Source organism: Chinchilla lanigera, unplaced genomic scaffold, assembly GCF_000276665.1.
Source record: "Chinchilla lanigera isolate Chin_1 unplaced genomic scaffold, ChiLan1.0 scaffold00054, whole genome shotgun sequence".
Lineage (NCBI taxonomy): Eukaryota > Metazoa > Chordata > Mammalia > Rodentia > Chinchillidae > Chinchilla > Chinchilla lanigera.
In genome coordinates, this window is record NW_004955455.1 from 11,176,454 (window position 1) to 11,199,154 (window position 22,701).

The 22,701-nt window shown below is 44.2% G+C and overlaps 3 protein-coding genes across 3 annotated transcripts in view; 2 read left to right on the forward strand and 1 right to left on the reverse strand.

Annotated features, from left to right (window-relative positions):
- Positions 1 to 7,144, forward strand: part of Srsf9 (serine/arginine-rich splicing factor 9) — a 7,838-nt gene extending 694 nt beyond the window's left edge. Inside the window, exons 2-4 of the mRNA XM_005396505.2 lie at positions 2,088 to 2,248; positions 4,153 to 4,325; positions 6,645 to 7,144. Coding sequence (XP_005396562.1) covers positions 2,088 to 2,248; positions 4,153 to 4,325; positions 6,645 to 6,788 — 478 coding nt within the window. The 3' untranslated portion in view covers positions 6,789 to 7,144. The remainder of the gene's footprint in view (positions 1 to 2,087; positions 2,249 to 4,152; positions 4,326 to 6,644) is intronic.
- Positions 7,145 to 7,946: 802 nt separating this feature from the next.
- On the reverse strand, positions 7,947 to 18,945 carry Gatc (glutamyl-tRNA(Gln) amidotransferase, subunit C). The gene is made up of 4 exons (XM_005396509.2): positions 18,807 to 18,945; positions 18,558 to 18,730; positions 10,650 to 10,753; positions 7,947 to 8,296 (listed from the first exon to the last, which is right to left on the reverse strand). The coding sequence occupies exons 1-4, from the start codon at positions 18,885 to 18,887 to the stop codon at positions 8,244 to 8,246; spliced, it is 411 nt and encodes a 136-aa protein (XP_005396566.1). The 5' UTR covers positions 18,888 to 18,945; the 3' UTR covers positions 7,947 to 8,243.
- On the forward strand, positions 18,946 to 21,949 carry Triap1 (TP53 regulated inhibitor of apoptosis 1). The gene is made up of 2 exons (XM_005396508.2): positions 18,946 to 19,133; positions 21,012 to 21,949. Exons 1-2 carry the CDS (start codon positions 18,987 to 18,989, stop codon positions 21,093 to 21,095), a joined length of 231 nt encoding a protein of 76 aa, XP_005396565.1. The 5' UTR covers positions 18,946 to 18,986; the 3' UTR covers positions 21,096 to 21,949.
- Positions 21,950 to 22,701: the final 752 nt, after the last annotated feature.

Genomic DNA, 22,701 nt, shown 5'->3' on the forward strand with positions numbered 1-22,701 from the left:
GGCGGGTCCGTCCTGCGGGAGTGCGGTGTGCGGGCGCCCGCGGCGGAAGCGCCCCACCTGTGCGCGCCCTCCGCGCCGCGCCGGAGCCCGGTGTGTGGGGAAGAGCGAGGTTGCGTCCTCCACGGAGGGAGGCCCAGCTAGAAGTTAGGGGACGCGGAGTTGGGGACTCCATACCGGTGCTTTGGTGATTTTGCAAATATTATTGGCCTTCAAGCTGTTGAAGGACCAAAAACGTTTTTTGTGTTTTTTTTTTTTTCATTTGAGCGACAGGGTCGCGCTATGTAGTTCGCGCCACCATGCCCCACCCGGACCAGGAACTTTCAAAACTACAGTTGGTGCTTCTGAGCAGCTCCTGCAGTGCACTGGCTACTGCATGCGGGGTGAAAACGTCTACCTGGGCCTCCGGGCACGGTTTGGAGGAAGCCTTCGCCGCTGTCTCACGGCCAGCGGTCTGTAGGGTGTCCTGCCTGCCCGGGCCGCAGGTATTGATCGGGCCAAAAGAGCACCTGAGGTGGAGGTGGCGGGCAGCGTTTAGGGTTTTTGATGGCTGCACTGGCAGGGCTCATTCTTCGTGTCTAAACGTTTGCCTCAGAAGTGGAACTAGGCATTTTTACATTTAAATGGGAGAAAGTAACAGCCATTGTGTATATTGAACCCAATTAGTAGCGGCCATTGTGTATATTGTATCATCCTATAGTGTCAAGGACCCTGTTGTGTATTTAGCATTTTCAACAAAGTACAAGGTAGTTATTGTTAACTGCACTTTTTTTTTTTTTTTTTAACTACACGTTGTTACAGATGGGGAATTTGAGAATCTGGAGGGTTGTTGATAAAATTAGCTACTAAGGTTCAAGGTAGAATTTTAACCTCTAGGTTTTGTCCTTACAGTACATACTTGCTGTGGGAAAAGTTACATTGTTTTTTTCACCTTTATTCTTTCACGATAGAAAAGCTCTATTTTGATGCCACTATGTGACAAGTTTCAAACCAAGTATTTTTGGACACTAGTATCTTATTTAATCCTAACAACCCTGTAAAACAGGTGTATTGCTCACTTTAGAGATGTAAAACCTTGGTTAAGCACTTAGCCGTAGGCAAATACTAAGTAGAAGAATGCTTTCAATTCAGTTCATATTGTTTGTTCTTAAATCTTAGTGAGTCTGCCCCTCCCATGCTGCACTTTTATCAAGTGTATAGAGTAAGGGTTACACTGGATATGGTCTTGCTACTTTTAGGCCTAGAATACTGGTAAGTAATTATGTGTCAGTAGCACTGAATGAGACCCTAAGCTCTGCCTCTTGGGCTGGGGATGCTGCTCAGTGAGACAGCACCTGCCTACCAGGTAAAGAGCCCCAGAGTTTGGTCCTCAGCACCCACCAAAAAAAATTTCTTTTTAAAATTCCTCTTGGTGAAATTGTACTCAGTGGTTTCTTATTACTTATTTTTTTTGTCTTTTTGAGACAGTCTCACTGTGCAGTTCAGGTTGGCCTTGAGCTCACTTTGTAACCCAGGCAGGTCTCTGAATATGCAACAATCCTCCTGCCTCAGCCTCCCTAGTGCTGGGATTACAGGCCTGTGCCATTTACAGGCGTGCACACCATGCCCGGCTTATACTCAGTGGTTTTGACAGTGTAGTCTCCAAACATTGGTGAGAAGGTACACTTAAAGGAATTCTGTTTTCATCTCAAAACACTCATTTGGATTTGTTCTGAGCTGCTGTCCCCCCACCACCCACCCCGCTGCTTCCTTTTAAATGGGTTTTTCTTTATATAAGCTTCACGGGAGAATATTAAGGGGATAGTAATAACCTGTCAAAAACTTATTTTTTCTTTGAATTAGTCCTTTTATAATTAATCTCTTTACCAATTCACTATCTTTTTGTTTTTTTGTCAGTCCATTATCACTTGATATCTAGAAAACCATGTGCAACAGCTCTAAAGTTTAATTCAACACCATGAAGTTTTCAACCAAAGCACAAGGACAAGATCCTGGTTTTGGTTTGTTTTGCCCTAACTCTTCCATTCCCTATGTCCCTCACTGGGAATATTCAACCGCCAGCATAGCACTAACTCTAACCTTCTTTGCAGAGATGCTGAGGATGCAATTTATGGAAGAAATGGTTATGATTATGGCCAGTGTCGGCTTCGTGTGGAGTTCCCCAGGACTTACGGAGGTCGGGGTGGGTGGCCCCGTGGTGGGAGGACTGGGCCTCCTACAAGAAGATCTGATTTTCGAGTTCTTGTTTCAGGTATGGTTCCTTTCAAACTGAATGAGATGATGCATGTAAACTACTTAATCTGAGGCTGTGTGTGGTGGTGCACACCTGTAATCCCAGCAGGAGGAATCACTGCGAGTTTGAGCCAGCCTGGGCTACATAGTGAGCTTGAGGCCACCCTGGACTATATGGCAAGACCCTATCTCAGAAGAAAAAAAAACTACTTAGACTGTTTAGTCTGGCCTGTAAGAAACATTAGCTGTTTACTCAGTGTGTGGGATATATGGGCTTTCTTTTCAATAAGCTGTGCACAGTGAGTCTGAAGCCCTCCTCTGGCTAGTATTCTATAAATTGAATTTAGTAGTACAGTCTTGATAGAACATTTTTTCTTTTAGACAGGGACTTGCTGTAAGTTCAGGCTGGCCTTGAACTAACTGCCTCAGCTTCCCGAGCCTCTTGAGTGATGGGATTACAGGTGTGCACCACTATGCCTGGCTTAGAACATAAGAACATTTCTTATAAGAGGGTTTTTTATTGGTAAGAAGGCAAGATGATGGCACAATTCTTTCAGGTGGGATTCTAAAGATATTTTCTTGTGGACCATACCTTCGTATCAGACTTAATAGGAAAGACATTCATTACAGGAGCCAGATTTGAACAACTCACCCAACTTTGGATCTTGCAAAAGGCTAGATTTTTGTGGTGGTTTAGGGATTATATCAAAAAGAAAACCCTATGACTTAGAATCTTGAAGATTATTTAAGAAAGTATAAAACATTTCTGTCTAGTGTTAACAAGTGATGAAATGCTAGCTGGGCGTGGTGGGGCACGCCTATAATCCCAGCACTTGGGAGGCTGAGGTAGGAGGATCATTTTGAGTTCGAGACCAGCCTGGGTTACAAAGTGAGCTCAAGGCCATCCTGAACTGCATAGTGAGACCCTGTCTCAAAAAAAAAGACAAAAAAAAAAAAAAAAAAACCCAAGTGATGAAATGCTAAGCTCAAAAGCCTATGTATTTTTGAAATAGTAATAAAGTGGGAAATACTACTACTTGGATTTCTGCATAGTACAGGCAAGTTTTAGAGCCCTACTGGAGTGAGATGTGTTGAGCAGCCTGGCATCTTTTTAAGATGTGATGAATTTCCCACAGACAGTCGATTTCCAAGTGCTTAAGAGTGATACTCAGTCTCTGCCTATCTTGTGTCCTGTAATTTCTTAATGCCAGAACTCTATTCCCTCCTTCAGGATGTCATACGTTCTTTTTTTTTCTCTTCATGCTGCTCTGAAATCCTGCTTAGAAAACTATTAGGAAATGGCTGCAGTCCTGAGCTGTGAGCGGTAAACACAGCCTGTGAGAGCAGGAGCACATTTCCCTTTCATGACATCAGGTAGGGTTGTATGACTCCCAACTAGTTTTAGCATCTGAATAATACCTTTCCCCCACTGTAGTAGTGAAGAATGTTGGTGATCTCTTAAGAGGTACTTTGTCTAGTTTGTCAGCCATTCACTTCTGTAAGAGAATACTTTTTATATTTTTGTTGTTGTGTTGTTACCTTTGGCTACACTTAGGTTATTTCGTTGGCTGGTTTCAAAATTCCATGTCCTGGGAAACCTGGGTAAGAAGTAATTGGTATTGCAAACTTCACGTTGGAAAAGATTGGAACTTGATTTTGGGAGTTTGGCATTAACTAAAGGACAAAGAAAGAGGTTGTGAATTCTCAAGAGATGTCAAACCTATAAATAAGATGCTCTGTTGGGAAGGTTTTGGTCTCCTGAAGATTAACTAGAATCAGGTTTTTGAGGTGGTGTGGCATACATACTTCAGTGCTTTTCTCTGGTTTTGTGTCCCACAGAGAAGAGACCATATGAATTGGTGGCTCTTAAGGGGGCAGTTAACATGGCTGAAGGATGTGGGCTGTTGTGTTCTCTGTGCCTAGGACTTCCTCCATCAGGCAGCTGGCAGGACCTGAAAGACCACATGCGAGAAGCTGGGGATGTCTGTTATGCAGATGTGCAAAAGGATGGAATGGGGATGGTTGAATATCTCAGAAAAGAAGATATGGAATACGCCCTGCGTAAACTGGATGACACCAAATTCCGTTCTCATGAGGTGGGTCCTTACCTTTTATTGAGCTCCCAGGTCACTGTACCTGAACCTAAGCTAGCAAATACTGTAGATGCAACAGACCCTAGCAGGAGTAGTAGCAGGTCATGCAGTTGTCATGTGATTACTTCATAGTACCATTAAAGATCTACTTTAAGTGAACAGAGCCAGGGAATTTGTCATGCTTAAACCCTGGAAGGTCATAGTACAATGAAGTATGTATTTGTAACTATTTTTAACCTGAAGAAAATACTCGTATAGTCTGTCACAGTGTGGTGGTAGCAGTCTTTTACAGCTGGCTTAAATAGCATTGGACCTTGTGACTGTCCTTCCTCTGGTTGTAGTGTGGGTCAGCCTCATTGCTTCTAGGTAGTGGGCTGAGTTGTCCCTTTGCTTTCCATTTTTTCCAGCATAGTGCAGGCTTCTCTCTCTCTTTTTTTTGTACCAGGAATTGAACTCAGGACCTTGGCACTTGTCTGGCAGGCACTGTGCCACAAGCTATATCCCCGGCCCACAGTCTTCTCTCCCTCTCCCTCTCCCTCTCCCTCTCCCTCTCTCTCTCTCTCTCTCTCTCTGTCTCTCTGTCTCTCTGTCTCTCTGTCTCTCTCTCTGTCTCTTTGAGACAGGTCTCACTACGCAGTTCAGGCTGGCCTTGAGCTCACTTTGTAGCCCATGCTGGCCTCGAACTTGCAACAATCATATATGTGATTTTTACCTGGCAAGTGCTGGGATTACAGGCATGCGCTACCATACCTGGCAGCTGCAGTCGTCTCTTTGAAACATAATCCACCTTGACATCTTATAATTGGTCACTCACCCTTGGGATTTTTGGGAAGGGGGTTACTGAGGGTGGGACCTAGTACCTTTGCATTGGGCTAGATATCTGGCCCACTTTCATTATTTCTTACTACTATTTTTTGAAACAGGGTCTCACTGTGTAGTTAAGGCTGGCCTCAAACTTGTGACCTGCCTCAGCTTTCCAAGTGCTGGGATCACTGGTGTGTCCTTCCATGCCCAGCTCATTTTTATTTTGAGACAAAGTCTTGCTAAGTTGCCCAGGCTGGGCTTGAATTTACAAACCTCCTGCCTAAGCCTCCCGGAGTGCTGGGATTGTCCCACCACACCTAGCTGGGATTTCTTGATGTCCTTTTCATTAGGAAGGCAGCTGCTGCTTTGGATCCCTTTAGACATTAACTGAACTTTTTTTTTTTCTGGTTATCCTGAGTTGCTCTGGTGTTTATGGATAGGTGCGGGACACATCTCTAGACTTTCCTTTTTTGAGGATTTGTATATTTCCTAGTTTTATGGCTTAGAGCAGTGGTGGCGAACCTGTGGCATGTATGCTGCAGTGGGTTGTTTGGTACTAGTTAGGTTTGGTTTTGTTTTGAGACAGGGTCTCACTTTGTAGTGCAGACTGGCCTGGAACTCACTAAGTAGCTCCAGCTGGCCTCAAATTTGCAGCGATCTTCCTGCTTCAGTCTTCCAAGTTCTGCTTTATAGGGGTGTACCACCATGCCTAGCATGCAGCAGGCTGTTTATATCACTGAAAGTTCTAAAAGCTTTTCCATCATTGGCTTAGAGAATAGTTCTTGTGGGGCTGGGGATATAGCTCAGTGGCATAAGTGCCCGCCTGGCAAGCGCAAGGTCATGAGTTCGATCCCTGGTACCGCCAAAAAAAAAAAAAAGAATAGTTCTTGCATAGTTTTTGCTCAGGCTGCTCTCAAGAATTTGAATTTGGAACAGAAACAGAACAGCACCTGGTCCTCGATCCAATTTAAGGGATGGTTTCTCTATGGGTGAATCCAGGGACTTTCACCTAAAGGGAAAAAACATTTGGTTTCTTTTACTTTGCATCTTTGGATCTTGCTGAGGGCAGAGGGCCTAGAGTCAGACCAGCCTGCATGTAACAGTTTCTTAGCTGAGCTCGTACTCTGAACCCCAAATGTTCAATATGCAAAATTGACTTGCCAGGAAGCTAATCTATGAGAGTAACTAACCCATCTAGCCTGTGTCCTAACACCTAGCACATGTTCAGTACAGGCTAGCTTCTTGCATAAGATGATGTCCAACATGTTAAATTGCCACTTACTATCTCTATGACCTTGGACAAATGAAAAAACTTAAATCTTAATTTTCCTCTTTTTTGAAATGGGATAATAAGAGTATCTACTTCCACAAACTTGTGAAGGTTTGATGAAGTAGATGACAGTGGTGGACACAGAGTAAGTGCTCAGGACTTAATCATTATTAGGCAGCTAGGTTAGATGTTGGATGGTTATTCTTTGGGCTCTTTATCTTTTCCTTTACTTTTTGTTTGAATTTCAGGGTGAAACTTCCTACATCCGAGTTTATCCTGAGAGAAGCACCAGCTATGGCTACTCACGGTCTCGGTCTGGGTCAAGGGGCCGTGACTCTCCATACCAAAGCAGGGGTTCCCCACACTACTTCTCTCCTTTCAGGCCCTACTGAGACAGGTGATGGGAGGTTTTTCTTTATTTTTTAGATGACCTGAGCTGCTTTGTGCTCAGAATCTACATTCCAGATTGATGATTTAGTGTCTTAGGAAATTTTTTAAATTTTTTTTTTTTTTTAAGGAAAAAAACTACATAATTTCTACCAGGGCCATATTAGCAGTGACATGTTTTAAACTGCAGGCATTGTGGTTTTGGTTCAGAAACAAGTTGTATATTTTTCACCCCTGATTATGGGAAAAAAAAAAATCAGTGCTGTGTCTTTGTGGGTTGCTCTGCTATGGAGAACAGCAGCTACTGTGACTGAGTTGGCCCATTCTGTTTAGAAATATATTTTAAATGTTTAGTAATTGACATGTGTGGTTGTCCTTGATTAAGTATATGATTTCACCTAACAGATACACTATATATGTATTTTTTTATAATCATTAAGATATCATAGCAGCTTGTACCCAATTTATAAGGAATTAGGAACACATAACTTTACTTAGGAATGATGATAGTTGTTCTGGTGGTAGCCTGAGGATTTCAACTCCAATGGCTTGTCCAGGGTTATCCTTATCCTTATAATTCCAACCTGATTTTGTAAATTAAACTGTCTTAAAGAGATGGTGGCATGGTGACTTATACCTATCATCCCTGCCACTGAAGCTGAGTCTGTGAGTTGGCGGCCAGGCTAGGTTACATACCCAGACTGCATTGCTTAGCCATACCCTGTCTGAGGCAAACACACAAAAAAAACAAAAACAAAAGGTGAAGGAAATGGGAAGAATGAAAACAGGTTCAGCGCTGGAGACAGGATCTCACTATGCAATTCAGGCTATCCTTGAGCTTGCTTTGTAGCCCAGGCTGGTCGAACTTGTAGTGATCTCCTACCTCAGCCTCCCGAGTGCTGGGATTATAGGCGTGTGCCACCACATCTATCCAGGGCTATTTTATACTAAGTTCTCTTTTCAGAAAGAGAAACTATAGGTGTGGCTCTATTTGCATATAATCACTATGGGATTGAGGGTGGCTCTATAGTATTGAACACTGGTCACACAACAGAAAGTTAGCTGTCTGCTCTGATTATAGAGTAGCCTATAATCCCAGGAATAAATGTAAGTACAGTATGTTTGGTAAAAATAACCCCATTCAAGTTAGTGGAATCAACAAGTAACAATGACAGCTCAGGTTTTAACAGTGACCCCATGCTTGTGTCTGTCAGACATATAAACAGAAAGGTTCACTTACATGCAGTTTGGTAGAGTCTTTTAAGGAGAGGTACATACAGGAAGATAATGTTTTGGCTAGAGTTTGCCAAATCTGTCTTCAGAAGAGGCAGTTATAAAACATGCTTGAATATCCATTTTTTTCAGTTGACTGAAGAAAGTGGGACGGTTAAGGTTTACATTAAAATACCACTATTGTGCTTCCATGTGCTCACAGGGTACCCTCTTCCCAGGATAGCCACTTAGCTGTGTAGGAAGGATTCTTGTTTATCCAGCTTTGGTAAAGAGATATTACCTGTTTGAAAATAATAAGAAAAAATGTTACAGCTGAACTGTGCTGAGTTGGTCACTTGATAGCAGACAATGAAAATAAGTGTAGTTATTTTCTAATAATAGTCTTTTTAGTAAGGAGTAGGCAGGTTAACTTGCCATTTATATGCAGGTAAGATTGGAATGAAAGACAAGTAAGGTTCTATTTGGGAGATAATACATATTTTCTCTTTTTTTTTTTATATTAACACTTTTTTTTTTTTGTACCGGGAATCGAACTCATGACCTCACACTTGCCAGGCAGGCGCTGTGCCGCTGAGCTAAATCATCAGCCCCCTCTCTCTTCTTTTTGTTGAGACAGGGTCTCACTATGCAGTTCAGGCTGGCCTTGAGCTTACTTTAATAGCGCAGGCTGTTCTTGAACTTGCAACGATCCTCCTGCCTCAGCTTCTCAAGTGCTGGGATTATAGGCATGCGCCACCATACCTGGCTAGTGTGTGTATGTATGTGGGTGTATGTATATATATATATATGACCAACATGTATGTCTTGCTAAAGCAGTGGTAACTGTGGGGCTCCAAGATGGTGGGATTACAAAATCTTCTCTCCAGTGAAGAGGGGAGTCAAAGGCATGTACAGTTTAGCTTTGGTTTGCTTGCCTGCCTTCACATCCTTCAGCTAGAGTAGTGGTGGCAAACCTACAGCATGGGTGCCACAGCCAGCTCTTTGTATTACTGAAAGTTCTAAAAGGTTTACTGTCACTAAACAAGAGTTTTCCTTTCACTGGTTAGTTTTGATGAGCTCCAAGAAGAGGTAACTCCTGGGCTAGTGTTTTATTTGGAGGCTGATACTGAACTGGAAGCTGGCACTTGGAAAGTAGTCTACTGAGGGCTTTGGTTTTCCCATTCCTAAATGCCCAGGCAAGCTGGGCATAATGAATTCAAGGCTAGCCTGAGCTACATAGAGAGACCCCATTCCAAGGGATAATAAGATTCATTAAAAGAAGCCGGATGTGGTGGCACACGCCTGTAATCCCAGCACTGGGGAGGCTGAGGCAGGAGGATTGTTGCGAGTTCGAGGCCAACCTGGGCTACAAGGTGAGCTCAAGGCCAGCCTGAACTGCATAGTGAGACGCTGCCTCAAAAAGGCAATTAAAAAAAAAAAAAAAAAAAATTCCTTAAAAGAAAAAACAACAACAACAAAAAACAATACCTAAATGCCCAGGGAGTGCAACAGCACTGAGTAATTACCATCTGCACAGGAAATAAAAACCATCTACCCAAGGTTCTGGATTTTACTAATGGGCCGGAGCTGGAGTTTTTTAGGGGTCGTGGTAATTAGGAATTGAACCCAGGGCCTTTACACTCAACTACACCCAGATTCCTTTTAAGTTTTTTTTTAAATTTTGAGACAGGGTCTAGCTAAATTGCCTAGCGTGAGCTTGAGGATCCTCCTGCCTCAGCACCCCCAGAGTGGTGAGATTATAGATGTGTGCCATTATGTCTGGCTTCAAGAGTTCTTTTGGTACTTCCATTTAAAAATTTTACAGTGAAATTAAAGATACGAGTTTCCACACCAAGTACTACAAACCAAACACTCAGGTTTTATTTGGCTTGTCAGTTTGTGTTCCCACTCCTACTCCTTAGGAATTGATCCCAGAGCCTTTGCACTGAACTACATCCCAAGCACTCCCTGCTTTTTAAAAAATTAGGACACGGTCCTACTAAGTTGACCAGGGTGGGCTGTAACTGGGCAGTCTTCCTGCCTCAGCTCCCCAGATTGCTGGGAGCCAGGTATATCTCATTTGGCCTGTGTTTTTTTGTTTGTTTAAAATTTGAATTGGTTTCCAACACTTAACACTGGCAAATAGTATACAAAATGTCAAGCATCTAGGTTCTCCAAAAATGGGCTCACATTCCTGTGTGGCACCAAAAGAGAAGCAGTGAATGCCAGCTGTCCCTTTAGGCAGAGCTCTGGCACTTGGGCTCCAAATTTGCCACCCACTATATACTTTTCCAGTCCCAGTTCATTCCTATAACTGACTGGCCCCTGGCGGTAAGTGTGATACCTAGACTCTAATGCCATTTTTTTTTTTTCTTTTTGAGGGCCTTGCTATGTAGTTTAGGTTGGTCTTGAACTTAATATGTAGTCCAGGCTGGTCTCGAACTCAGAGAATACTCCTGCCTCAGCCACCGAGAGCTGTGACTACAGGTGTGCATCATATCCAGCTCTGATGCCATCTTAGTGCACCTATCTGTGCACTTTCCTTTTCCAGGTGCCTGCACAGCATCTTCATCCTCACAGTTCCTACTTCATTCCTTAGGTCACCTTGTGACTATCTGGACTATTCTATTAAAACCACTCTGGGCAACACATACCTGGCGGGGCCACAAAATACTCCTCCATGACTCGATGAGAGTTTTGTAGTAGTTCTTCAGCACAGTTGCCTTCTGCTACATTGTCAGATCTCAAGTACAGACATCTGCAAAACCCAGAAGTTCAAGGTTACCTTCTCAGGGAATGGAGAAGGCCTCACAGTTGGAGGACAAGGCAGAACAGCATAGTCCTGAGTTACGGTCACAGCTCCAACACACAGGAGCAATGGTCAAGAGCAGACCAAACTATAGAGTCTCCTGACAACTGAGGTAAGTGGTAATTATTTCTCAGGACTGACATATTTAACAAATATTTTTGGGTGATTACTAGGAGTAGGTTACATCTGGGTGGAGACAGATGAAAAGGCAATTACAATAAAATGGTTAAATTTTAACAGAAGTAGGCACAGCCTGGCAAGGCACTAGGAGGGTATCTAGCCCAGCCTGGGTGAGAAGCATGAACTCAGAATAGGTGATGTTGTTGTGAAAGTGAAAGAAATAGCTGGGTGGTGGATGGAAAATAGACTTCTGGGAAGCAGCAGCAGCAAGGATGTGAAAACAAAAAGCTCAGCAGGTTCAGAGAAGAGGAGGGAGTGGAGAGGGCTGCAGCATGGCCTTCCTGGGTAGAAGAGAGAGTGTAACATCCAAGCAAGATGCAGGAGGGAGGTCGTTCAAGAGTGGCCTGCTTAAGGATGTTGGCTCCTAAGTGCTATGCTGTGACCTGAGCCCTTTCCGGTGCCCTACAATGAACGCTGGTTTCCCCACGGCCACTTAGGTGGGTGTGACAAGTGCTGGTTGAGCAAGATCGACCACAAATAGCTCAGCAATCTCCAACTGTTACTTGGGTCTAGTGGCTTTAGTAAAGTGTCAAGATAGCAAATGGGAACTTTGCACATGGACATGAAGCCTCACCCTTGTTTCAAACTAGAAAGTGGCCGGGCATGGTGGCACACACCTGTAATCCCAGCACTCGGGAGGCTGAGGCAGGAGGATATTTGTGAGTTCAAAACTAGCCTGGGCTACAAAGTGAGCTCAAGGCCAGCCTGAACTGCATAGCGAGACCCTGTCTCAAAAAGACCAAACCAGAAAGTGCCTGAACAGAGGTCTGAGCCTTTTCAGAGTTGAGCTGAGAAATGAAGTAACTAAAGAGCAATCAAGCTTTCTACTGTGAGTTAGGGCACAGATGGAAGTTAACCCTAGTGGGGTTGAGTCATGTCACAGAGCGGCAGGAATGCAACAGAAACACCTGCACAAAGGCTGCCTGTACTAGAGGGCTAAGTTGTCAGCATAAGACTCAGGAAAAGAAAAGGAATCTTGGATCTCAGCCCAGAGCTAATCTAAGCACAATAAATTCATGACAGAAGAGCAGAGAGCTACAGTCGATTCCAAGGATCCCCCAGTCTTAACTGACCTGAGGAAGAGTGACCTTAAGCTTTTCAAAAAAAAGAGTTGCCCTTTGGGTGTTTATAAAAAAAATATTTAAGACAGGCATGGTGGCACATGACTATAATCCCAACACTCAGAAGGCTGAGGCAGGATTGCCAGAAGTTTGAAGCCAGCCTGAACTTCATAGTGAGACCCTGGAAAGCAAAAAATAAAAATTACCTGTAATTGTACCATTCCAAGATGACCCATGGACTTCCTAGACTTTCTGCTGGACATTGGCTAAAAACAGCTAAAAACTTAGGCTTCCAAGTCACAGCTGAAATCATTTTCCAGCACCAGTTACGGATCCTCTCTGTTTCAGCTTCCCTACTTACAGAATGCTTCTCAGGATTACTGAGATCAAATGTAATACTAAAAAGTGAGGTCTGATCATGCTGGGCCTGCATTTCCAAGAAGTGTGTTCAGTGACATGCTTTTTTCTGAGCATACCTCAGTCCGTCACTCATTCACAGTATGTCTGTGCATATTCTCTTTATTTGTTGAAATGCTCACTATGTAGCAGTTTAGGCTGGCCTTAAACTCCTGGCAATCCTGCCTCAGCCTCCTGAGAGCTGGGTTTACAGGATTATAGGTGTATGCCATTATGTCTTGCTGTCCAACAGTAGATTTTAATAGCAGTTGATTCGTTTTGCTCATTTAGTAATCAGGTTTCCTATGACATTTCTAGAAGAGATTATCCCAGACGCCACACATTTCCACTTAATTCCTTCCCTTTACAGTGGATTTATCCCTAGAATAAGCCTCTCACTCCCTATTTATTTTTTTGGAGAAAGGGTCTCTCTGTGTTGCTGTATTGTCCTTGAACTTATGACCCTCCTGCCTCAGCCTCTCAAGTAGCTGGGATTTCAGGTGTGTGCCACCATGCCCAGTCCTACTTTCTTCATTATAGGTTATTAAACTTACAAAAAGACCTTTTAGTTAGCGAGTTGTTTAACTTCCCTGGGTCTTAGACTCGTATAAAGTATCAGAGGATAGGACAGACTCTTCTGGTCAGTCCCTGTCTCTGTCTGTCTGTCTCTGTCTCTCTCCCTCTAGGCTGGGGATTGAAGCCAGAGTCTTTACACTGAACTGCATACCACACCCATCCCTTTTGAAATTATGTCTTGCTTGCAATTTGTAGCTTTCTAGAGGGTGGGGCTTGCAGGTGTGCATCACATGTATGGTAGAAAATACTGCCTTTTTTTTTTTTTTTGGTACCTGAAATCAAACTCAGGACCTTGCGCTTGCCAGGCAGGCATTCGTGCTGCTGGGCTATATCCCTGCCAATACTGCTTTTTAAAAGGCATGGAAGGGCTGTGGCAGCATGGAAATGTGTACCTTGTCTGCCTTTGGACTGGCTGACAGCATGGCCACTGCCTTTTTTTCTGCCTGTTTCCTGGTATCTGGCTGTCAGTAATAGTTCCTCTGGATGCCACTTTACTTCCACCTGCAAGCCTTTTCTCTCCTAATTTAGTTGGGTGTACACTGAGTTTGGTGATACATACCTGTGATCCCAGCATTCTGGAAGGCTGAGGCAGGAGGATCAGAGTTTGAGCCCAGCCTGAACAAGTTAGTGCTTTAGTGAGATCTTGCCTCCAAGACGGGGGCAGGGGGTATTGCTGGGGACACAAAGGCCATGGATGGATACTAGTGCTGACACACACACACACACACAAAATGGTGGGCAGAGGCTCTGAGGAACAGAGCTGTAAACACTAAAGTGTTTGGCTGCAGTCAGATGCTCTTAAGTTGATTTCAGCTGACCTATCTAGAGCGACATTTGTAAGCAGAGGCTCTTGAGTTCCAAGTACTTTTGGGGGACTAGGGATTGAACCCAGGGCCTTTGCACTGATCTACATCCCCAGCCCACGCTGGACTCAAACTTGTAATCCTCTTGCCTGAGCCTCCCAGACTGCTGGGATGCAGGTGAGTGCCACTGCTCCCAACAAGTTCCATTCTTGTTGCCTCCCCTCTTCCTGTGTTGTGTATAATACCGGGGACTGAACCCAACACTGTCACACTGTTACATCCCAGCCACCCCTTTTTATAAGAAGTTTTCTTGCGTGTGGTGGTGGTGGTGGTGCTAGGGATTAAACTCAGGACACTCTACCACTGAGCTACATACCCAGCCCTTTATTTTTTATTTTGGGACAGGGTCTCATTAAATTGCTCAGAATGGCCAGGTGTGGTGCTGCACACCTATAATTCAGCAGTTAGAGGGCTGAGGCAGGAAGATCTCTAAGCTCGAGGCCATCTTGAGCTACATAGTCAGTTCAAGGTCAGCCTGAACTATCCCCCAAAAAACAAAACAACAAACCGAATGAATGAAAGTATGTATGTATGTATGTTACCCAGGCTGGGCTCAGAGTTTTGATCCTCTTCCTTTGGCTTCCCAAAGTGCTGAGATTATAGGCATGTGCCACGATGCCTGGCTAAACTATTAACTCTTACTTGCCTTCCACAGTTGTATGTTGTTACTGAGATGATGCACATAAATTCTTAGTTCCTTACCCATACTCACATACTCACCCCAATGCTTTTAGCTCAAATTAAATGATTTAAGTGTTATTAATATGCAAAGAGATTTCTATTACCTAGTCAGGGCTTTACAGCTAATGTAACCTAAAATGACTAAAACTTTACTAGGTTCTGTTTCACATTCAGGCATTGCGTTCAAGCATTAAAATCTTAACAAATGTCACATTAAAATGCTTCATGGCAACTATTAACCCAAACTGGATTCCAAATTTATGAAAAGTGTGCAGATCACAAAGTCATATTAAGATTCCACTACCAGATCCAAGTCCCTTGTCTTTCTTCAGAAAGAAAAGGTTTTTCACAAACTCTTTCCTTTTTAATGGTTACATCTCCATAGTTACCCTCTAGAAGATTCGGGAAATTCTGACTCCATTTTGTGGTTCTGTTCTTTTTCCCAAAGAAATTAATATAGACTATTCATTCAGCAAACACTTGCTGAGTGTCTACTTGTTAGTGCGAAACACTGAAAGCATGATGAACAAAGCCACCAAGCTCCCTGGAATGTGTGTGTGGAGAGCGGCATGAAACTAGGTAGCTGGGCATGGTGGCGCATGCCTGTAATCCCAGCACTGAGGAGGCTGAGGCGGGAAGATTGTTGTGAGTTCGAGACCAGCCTGGGCTACAAAGTGCGCTCAAGGCCAGCCTGAACTGCATAGAGAGACTCTGTCTCAGAAAAAAAAAAAAAAAAACCACACACACAAAAAAACAACTAGGTAACATGCCAGCAGATGTATAAACAAATGATTACCAGCTCTGAACATCATGAGCACATCACAGGTGCTGGAAGGGAACCTCACTCAGTATAAAAGAATGAAGAAGTTGGGCAAGACAAGGACGAGGTGATAATTGTCACCACCACCATGCCATTCCACACTGGGATTAAACCCACGGTTTCCTGCATGCTCTGTCCCTGAGGTACAACCCCAGCCCATTTAGGAAAGTTTTTGTTTGAGACAGGTATCGCTGTGTAGACTGGCCTCATCTGTGATCCTTCTGTCTCAGTCTCCCAAGTAGAAGGGATTACAGGTGTATGCTGCTATGCCTGGCAAACGCTGGGATTTTTTTTGTTTTGTTTTGAGACAGGGTCTTGCTAGAGAGATCAGGCTGGCCCTGAACTCATGTAGGTCCCTCAAGCTAGCTTCCAACTTGTAGCAGTCCTCCTGCCTCAGCCTCCCAGAGTGCTGGGATTGCAGGTATGTGCCACCACACCTGGTACATGCTGAGAATTTAAGAAAAGAGCATGGAGAGCTGGGTTAGATCAGGTCCTGCAGGCAATGGTGAAGCTTTTGTATTTGTTAAAAAGTGGTGAGAAGTTAAAAGACTTGGGTAAGGTGACATCAGATTTCTGTTTTATTTTTTTTTTCTTGTTTATTTTGTTTTATTTTTTTGGTTTTTTTTCTGTTACCGGTAATCAAACTCATGACCTTGCGCTTGCCAGGCAGGTGCTGTGCCCCTGAGCTAAATCCCCCCCTCCCAAGACTTCTGTTTAAAAGTGCTGCATTGCCGGGCATGGTGGCGCACGCCTGTAATTCCAGCACTCGGGAGGATGAGACAGGAGGATAGTTGGAGAATAATTGCAAGTTCAAGGCCAGCCTGGGCTACAAAGTGAGCTCAAGGCCAGCCTGAACTGCATAGCGAGACCCTGTCTCAAAAAAACAAACGAACAAACAAAATAAAGTGCTGCATAACTACACAAATGGTTAACCTTTCTTGAGGACTGGCCTGCAAAGTAAAGATCTGAAGGAATCAAAGGCTGGATAGAGAAAAGAATGGTTAGAAGAGTGTTAAATTTGTAAGGTGTTGCACGGTGGTGCACATCTGCCATCCTAGCACTTGGGAGGCTGAGGCAGGAGGATTGCTGTGAGTTTCAAGGCTAGCCTGGGCTACACAGTGAGTTCAAGGCCAGTCTGAACTATACAGCAAGATCTTGTCTCAGAAAAAGTTAAAAGACTTAAATTTCACAAGATTATGGTTATGGATCTTGCTCTCTATTGTTACTAATGTAAAGTCTTTACTTACAGTTAGAAGATTTTCCCCCCCCCCTCCGGTACCAGGAACCGAACTCACGACCTTGCGCTTGCCAGGCAGGCGCTTTGCTGCTGAGCTAAATCCCCAGCCCCTGGTTAGAAGATATTTTTAAAATTACCTTCATGAAAAGCTAGGATAGGTAGCTCTGGATTGTCCCTATCCTTGAGTTAAGTATCTAGTGATCTTCCTAAGAAGGCAGCTCCCAAGAGCAAACGTCTGTTGGCAGAAAGAATTTCAAAGAAAAGAGCATTTTCTTCAAAATGTATTAAGGTTTAGAAACAGCTGGTGGAGGCTTTTGAGAAGCCACAGTATTCAAGGGGGCCTGTAAGCCCTGAACTCGGTGTCCTGCACGCTAGGCAAGGAAGGTGAGTCTGTCAATGACTTACTCCTCCATAGCGTACCGCACTACATTCACTATTTACTCTGTCCCATTAAGGCATTTGTGTTTTGGGTCCATGGTTAAAACTTCCTTGCATACTCTTATCAGGAAACAAAACAATGCATACACCAAAACATACACAAAAGGGTGCACACACAAGCACTGATAATACTATTCTGACCTTATTTTTTATTAAATGTATCTTGGAAACCTGTCCATATCAAGATGTTTGTTACTTATATGCTAATATGACATCAAATACAAATAAGTTGTTTCATTATTTTTAACAACTTCCAGATATCCCTCTTCTTTTTTTTTTCAGATATCCCATTGTATGATGTATTTGCCTTTTATTTAGGTTGTTTCTGGGTTTGGTTTTGTTTTGGGTTCTATAAATAGTTTTCCAAAAAACATTTGTGCGTGTCTTTCTTCCCCTCTTCCTTATGGTGTTGGAATTTGAACCCAGAGCTTTCCAAATGTTCTATGTCTGAGCTATATCCCCAACCCCTTGCACATAGATCTTGTACATTCACAGTTCTTTCCACAGGGAGACACTGGGTCACAAAATATATACTTATTAAATTATATATATATATATACACACACACAAATACGTACATATTTTAAATTTTGAAGCAGGAATAATAACACTAAGCAAGTCAGGCCAGGCGTGGTGGTGCACGCCTGCAATCCCAGCACTCGGGAGGCTGAGGAAGGAGGATTGCTGAGAGCTCGAGACCAGCTTGGGCTACAAAGTGAGCTCACGGCTGTCCTGAACTGCACAGCGAGACCCTGTCTCAAAAAGACAACAAACTAACAAAAACACTAAGCAAGTCAGAAAACGAAGCTCATATTGTAAAGTAACAGACAAATAAATAAAAATATCAGGAAGAGGAACAGAATTACTGATTTGGTCAAGGGATACCTCTCTGAGATCTGAGATTTGCATGCAAATATGTAGAATGCCACAACTGTTTGTAAGCAAACTGCGCAAGAAAAAATGCTCGACAAGTGTAAAAATCCAAGCAGAGGACCGAACTTGGTTTAAGCAGTTAAGAAAGCTAGGGTAGGGGCTGGGGATTTAACTCAGCGGCACAGCGCCTGCCTGGCAAGCGCGAGGTCGTGAGTTGGATTCCCGGTACCGGAAAGAAACAAACAAACAAAAAAAGCTAGGGTACGCAGCAACTATTGCCTTCAAGGCAATGATTAGCAAGCAGTTCGGATTCTGTTCCTACTTACACTGGGAAGACTCAAATATTTCAGGTGGGAGTGACAGGATTCACAAGCATGGTGGCGCACGCCTGTAATCCCAGCACTCCGGAAGCTGAGGCAGGAGGATCGCTGCAAATTCGAGACCAGCCTGAACTGCACAGCGAGATCCTGTCTCAAAAAGACAAAAACAAACAACCGCGGGCGACTGTGCACAAATTCTTAATCTCGCTGAGGCTCTTTCACTCTCAGATGGGGTATTAATCTTTACTAAACGCCTGCAAAAGCGCCACAGCCTGTGAAGGCTTCGGGGGCGGAGCCGCGAGTTTTACCTGTCCTCCAGTACGGACTCCATGGGCTCCACTCCGTCGGTGTCCACCTCACGCAGGCGGTCCGCAAAGGCGACAGCTTTCTCCAGCCGCGCCACGGCTTCGCGGCTGCCGAAGTCCACAAGCGCTAGACGCTCCAAGTGCTCGATCACCTCGACAGTGATACGACCGCTTCCCTGCGGAATAAAGCGGAGCGCATGGGTCACGGGCGAAGTCCGCTCCGCCACCCTCCGAGACATCGCCGGCCTTTACCTGAACATTCGCCTTGGTGGAGAAGGCTTGGCGCCTGCCAAGCCCACCCCGAAAGGCCAACCATACAGCCCGCGCAGCCATTTCTCCCCCTCTCGGCTCCCGTAGCTCGCCGACCCAACGCCAAGCGATTCGTTTAAGTGTGATGACATCATAGTGCGCCTCTGTAGCTCAGCCACCGCCATGAACAGCGTAGGAGAGGCTTGCACGGATATGAAGCGCGAGTACGATCAGTGCTTCAATCGCTGGTTTGCCGAGAAGTTTCTCAAGGGGGACGGTTCCGGGGACCCGTGCACTGATCTCTTCAAGCGCTACCAGCAGTGTGTTCAGGTGAGCCGCTACCCAAGCCCTCCGTTCTCCGTCCTCAGGCCCAGCGTTCTCTGCGGTGTTCCCCTGCCCTAAGAATCACACCCAGCGGGGCTTGTGATACGGGGGTGGAGAAAGTCGCTAACACGGCCGGCGGCGGCAGCCCTCTCCCCTCCTGTCAGCATCGTGGCCACCCAGGTGTGTCTCCGACTGCCCAGTTTGTTTGTTTGTTGAGACAAGGTTTCGCTGGGTAGCCCAGCTGGCCTCGAACTCGCGGGGATCCGCCCTGAGCCTCCCGAGTAGCTGGGACTACAGGAGTGTGTCGACACGCCCGGCTTCAGTGCTTTACTCTTTAAGGAGCACAGTAATACCTTTTGGATCACTTATTTGGTGATCGTCCTAAACTTTCAAAGTAGCCGTAGTTACTAACACTCGGAAAGAGGAAATGGTTCGTGCAAGTTCACTAGATGAGATTTTCTTGATTGTCAGCGGCGCACTTTTCCCTATGTACTGTTGGGTGGGTGAGGTGTTTACTTTCTTAGACACTGTGGAGAGTCCCCGTTTTTGTTATAATCCCATTGGCTTGTTTATCTCTTTGGACTACTTGTTAACTGCAGCAAGTAAAGTGTCATTCTGACTCAAGGGATGTGGAGTGCTTTAAATTACAAGAATAGCGCAGGGAAAAGCACTCCACTCAGTTATCGTACAATATCCTCACATAATTTCATGAAGTAGTTGCCATCTCTTTTTTTTTTCTTTTGGTTTTTCTCCGGTACTGGGAACCGAACCCACGACCTTGCACTTGCCAGGCAGGCGCTTTGCCGCTGAGCTAAATCCCCAGGCCCCAGTAGTTGCCATCTTTACCCCATTTACAGTTGAGTGAGGACAGTGAGGCTCGCTCAAGGCCACATAACCAATAAACCCTGGAATCCAAATTTGAACCCACATCTGTCACTAAATAAAGTGATCCATTTTCCAAATGTCACTTTTATATTTTGCAGAGTGCTAGGAATTAAACCCAGAGCTTTTGCAGTAAGCTTCATCCCTAGCTCCCACATCCTTTTACTTTTTTGAGACAGGATCTTGTATGTAGGTTAGCCTGGACTTGAACTCCCACTACATAGCCCAGGCTGGCCTCGAACTCAAGGTGATCCTCCTGCCTGAATCTCCCCAGTGCTGGAATTACAGGCATGCCACCGCGCCCTGCCTACCACCTCCTTTTTTTATTTTTGAGACAGAGTCTCAGGCTGGGGATGTAGCTCAGGGGCATAGCACTTGCCTGGCAAGCCTTGAGGCTGTGAGTTGGATTCCTGGTACCAAAAAAAAAAGAGAGAGTTTCCACAAGTAGCTCAGGTTGGCCTTGCCCTTTCACTGATCCTCCTGTTCCACCACACCCTGGCAACCACCACCCTTTAAAATTTTTAAAAAAAAAAACAGAGTGGCTAAATTGCCCAGGTTAAACTTGAACTTGCTATCCTCTTGCTTCAGCCTCCCAGAGTGGTGGGATTATAAGCATGTGACACCACCTAGCCAAGATGTCACGTCTAAATTTTAATGGTTGGGTGTGATGGCACACGCCTGTAATCCCAGCCCTCGAGAGGCTGAAGCAGGATTGTTTGGAGTTCAGGGCCAGCCTGGGCTACAAAGTGAGCTCAAGGCCAGCCTGAACTGCATAATGAGACCATCCCAAAAGACAAAAAAAAAAAAATTGTAATAGTTCCCTTACAACTCCTCTTTCAATCTTTCATCTGGGCTTCACAATTCCTTTCTTTGTAATAGTACTTCTGTTTATTAAAAAATGTCGCTTTATACTGTAGTTTAATCTGATTTTACTTTTGTGCCATCACATTTTATTTGCAAAGCTTGTACTTCAAACAGTTATGTGTTTTCTCCTCCCATCAGAAAGCAATAAAGGAGAAAGAGATTCCTATTGAAGGACTGGAGTTCATGGGCCATGGCAAAGAAAAGCCTGAAAATTCTTCTTGACCTTGAAAATGGATTTCTCATCAGGAAATTGAGGACTCTGGATTTTGTCAACTAAGACCCTGAAAACAGCCATGGGATTGATGAGTTTAGGAGGGAGGAGTTTTATTTCTTCCTTCTTGAAGTTTTCCTCACTTGTAAATGATGAACTATCATTGCTTTAGATGATTTCTCACTTGTTCTGGCATCTTGCAGGAATTCAGTGTGCTAAAATTGAACGATTTCTCTCGAGATGATGATTGCAATACAGAGTCTGGAATTAGCTTTAAATATATCTTGTATGTAAATAATGATAAGCTAATCAAGATGGTCAGGGTTGCCTGAAGTCTTGATTTTGCTGCAAAAAGACATTACACTGTACTGGGGTCATTGTGAAAGCGTTTGGGTAGGACCTCTTTTTCTCTCTCAGGGAGTAAATACTCTAAAAAGGGATCTGGGCACAACACTTTCAATCAATGCTTGGGAGCACAGTTTTATTTTTATATGGTAACTAACAGTTTGCGGGTGACCTGGGTTAGACAAAGAGAAAGACAGCTTTTAACACTTTCTGTCTCCAGGTGTCTAATTAAGACATGAAAGCTTCAAGAATGTTGACGTAAACACCATTTCAGAGCTCACGGTGTAGTTGAGGAATCAGAGTATTTGCAGTGCCTATGGAAGAACCACCTATTAGAGATTTGGTGTTGCCAGCTTTCAACCTAAGTTAATGAATTAAGTCAACCTGCCTGTCGTAAAGCCAAAATGCTGCATCTGGTTAAATGGAGGGGAAAGGTGCTTGCTTTACTTGCCTTGTTTGCCCACCCTATAAGGTCTATAATCATGAAGATGGAATAAACGCTTTTAGTTTTCAATCATTATTTGCTCTTGGAACTCACTGTACTCTATGGAATGCCTGGTAACCGTTACGCCATGTTTCTTTTTTTTTTTTTTTTCTCCGGTACCGGGAACCGAACTCACGACCTTGCGCTTGCCAGGCAGGCGCTTTTGCCGCTGAGCTAAATCCCCACCCCCAGTTACGCCATGTTTCATGCGTACATTACAGAGTTTTATGTTTTATAATTTGGGGGGGGCGGGTACCAGGAATCAAACTCAGGACCTTGCACCTGCCAGGCAGGCGCTTATGCCGCTGAGCTATATCCCCAGCCCATATAATTTAAAGGTGAAGACTTATTGAAGCTAGGTACTGTATCACACTCAGAAACCTAATTTCTAAAATTTATTTCCATAGTTATCTATACAGATAACCTAATGAAAAAACATTTATATTATGGTAGCAAAAAAAGTCAGTATCAAGTCTGGCATGGTGGTTCACACCTGTAATCCCAACACTATGGGAGGCTGAGGCGGCAGGATTGCAAGTTTGAGCCCAGCCTGGAGAACTTGGTGAGACATGAGCTCCAAAACATTTTTTTACAAAGAGCTAGGAATGGCTCAGTGTGAAGTCCCTGGGCTCAATCTTGAGTATGAAAAAGGGTGGGGAGAGCGGGTATCAGGTGAGCACTTGGATATGAAAATGCCATGTAATCCTCACAGCTGCCTATCTTGAGGAATTAGTTTTATTATATGTCCAAAGATAGTATGAACTTGGTTTATGGAAAGCCTAAGTTCT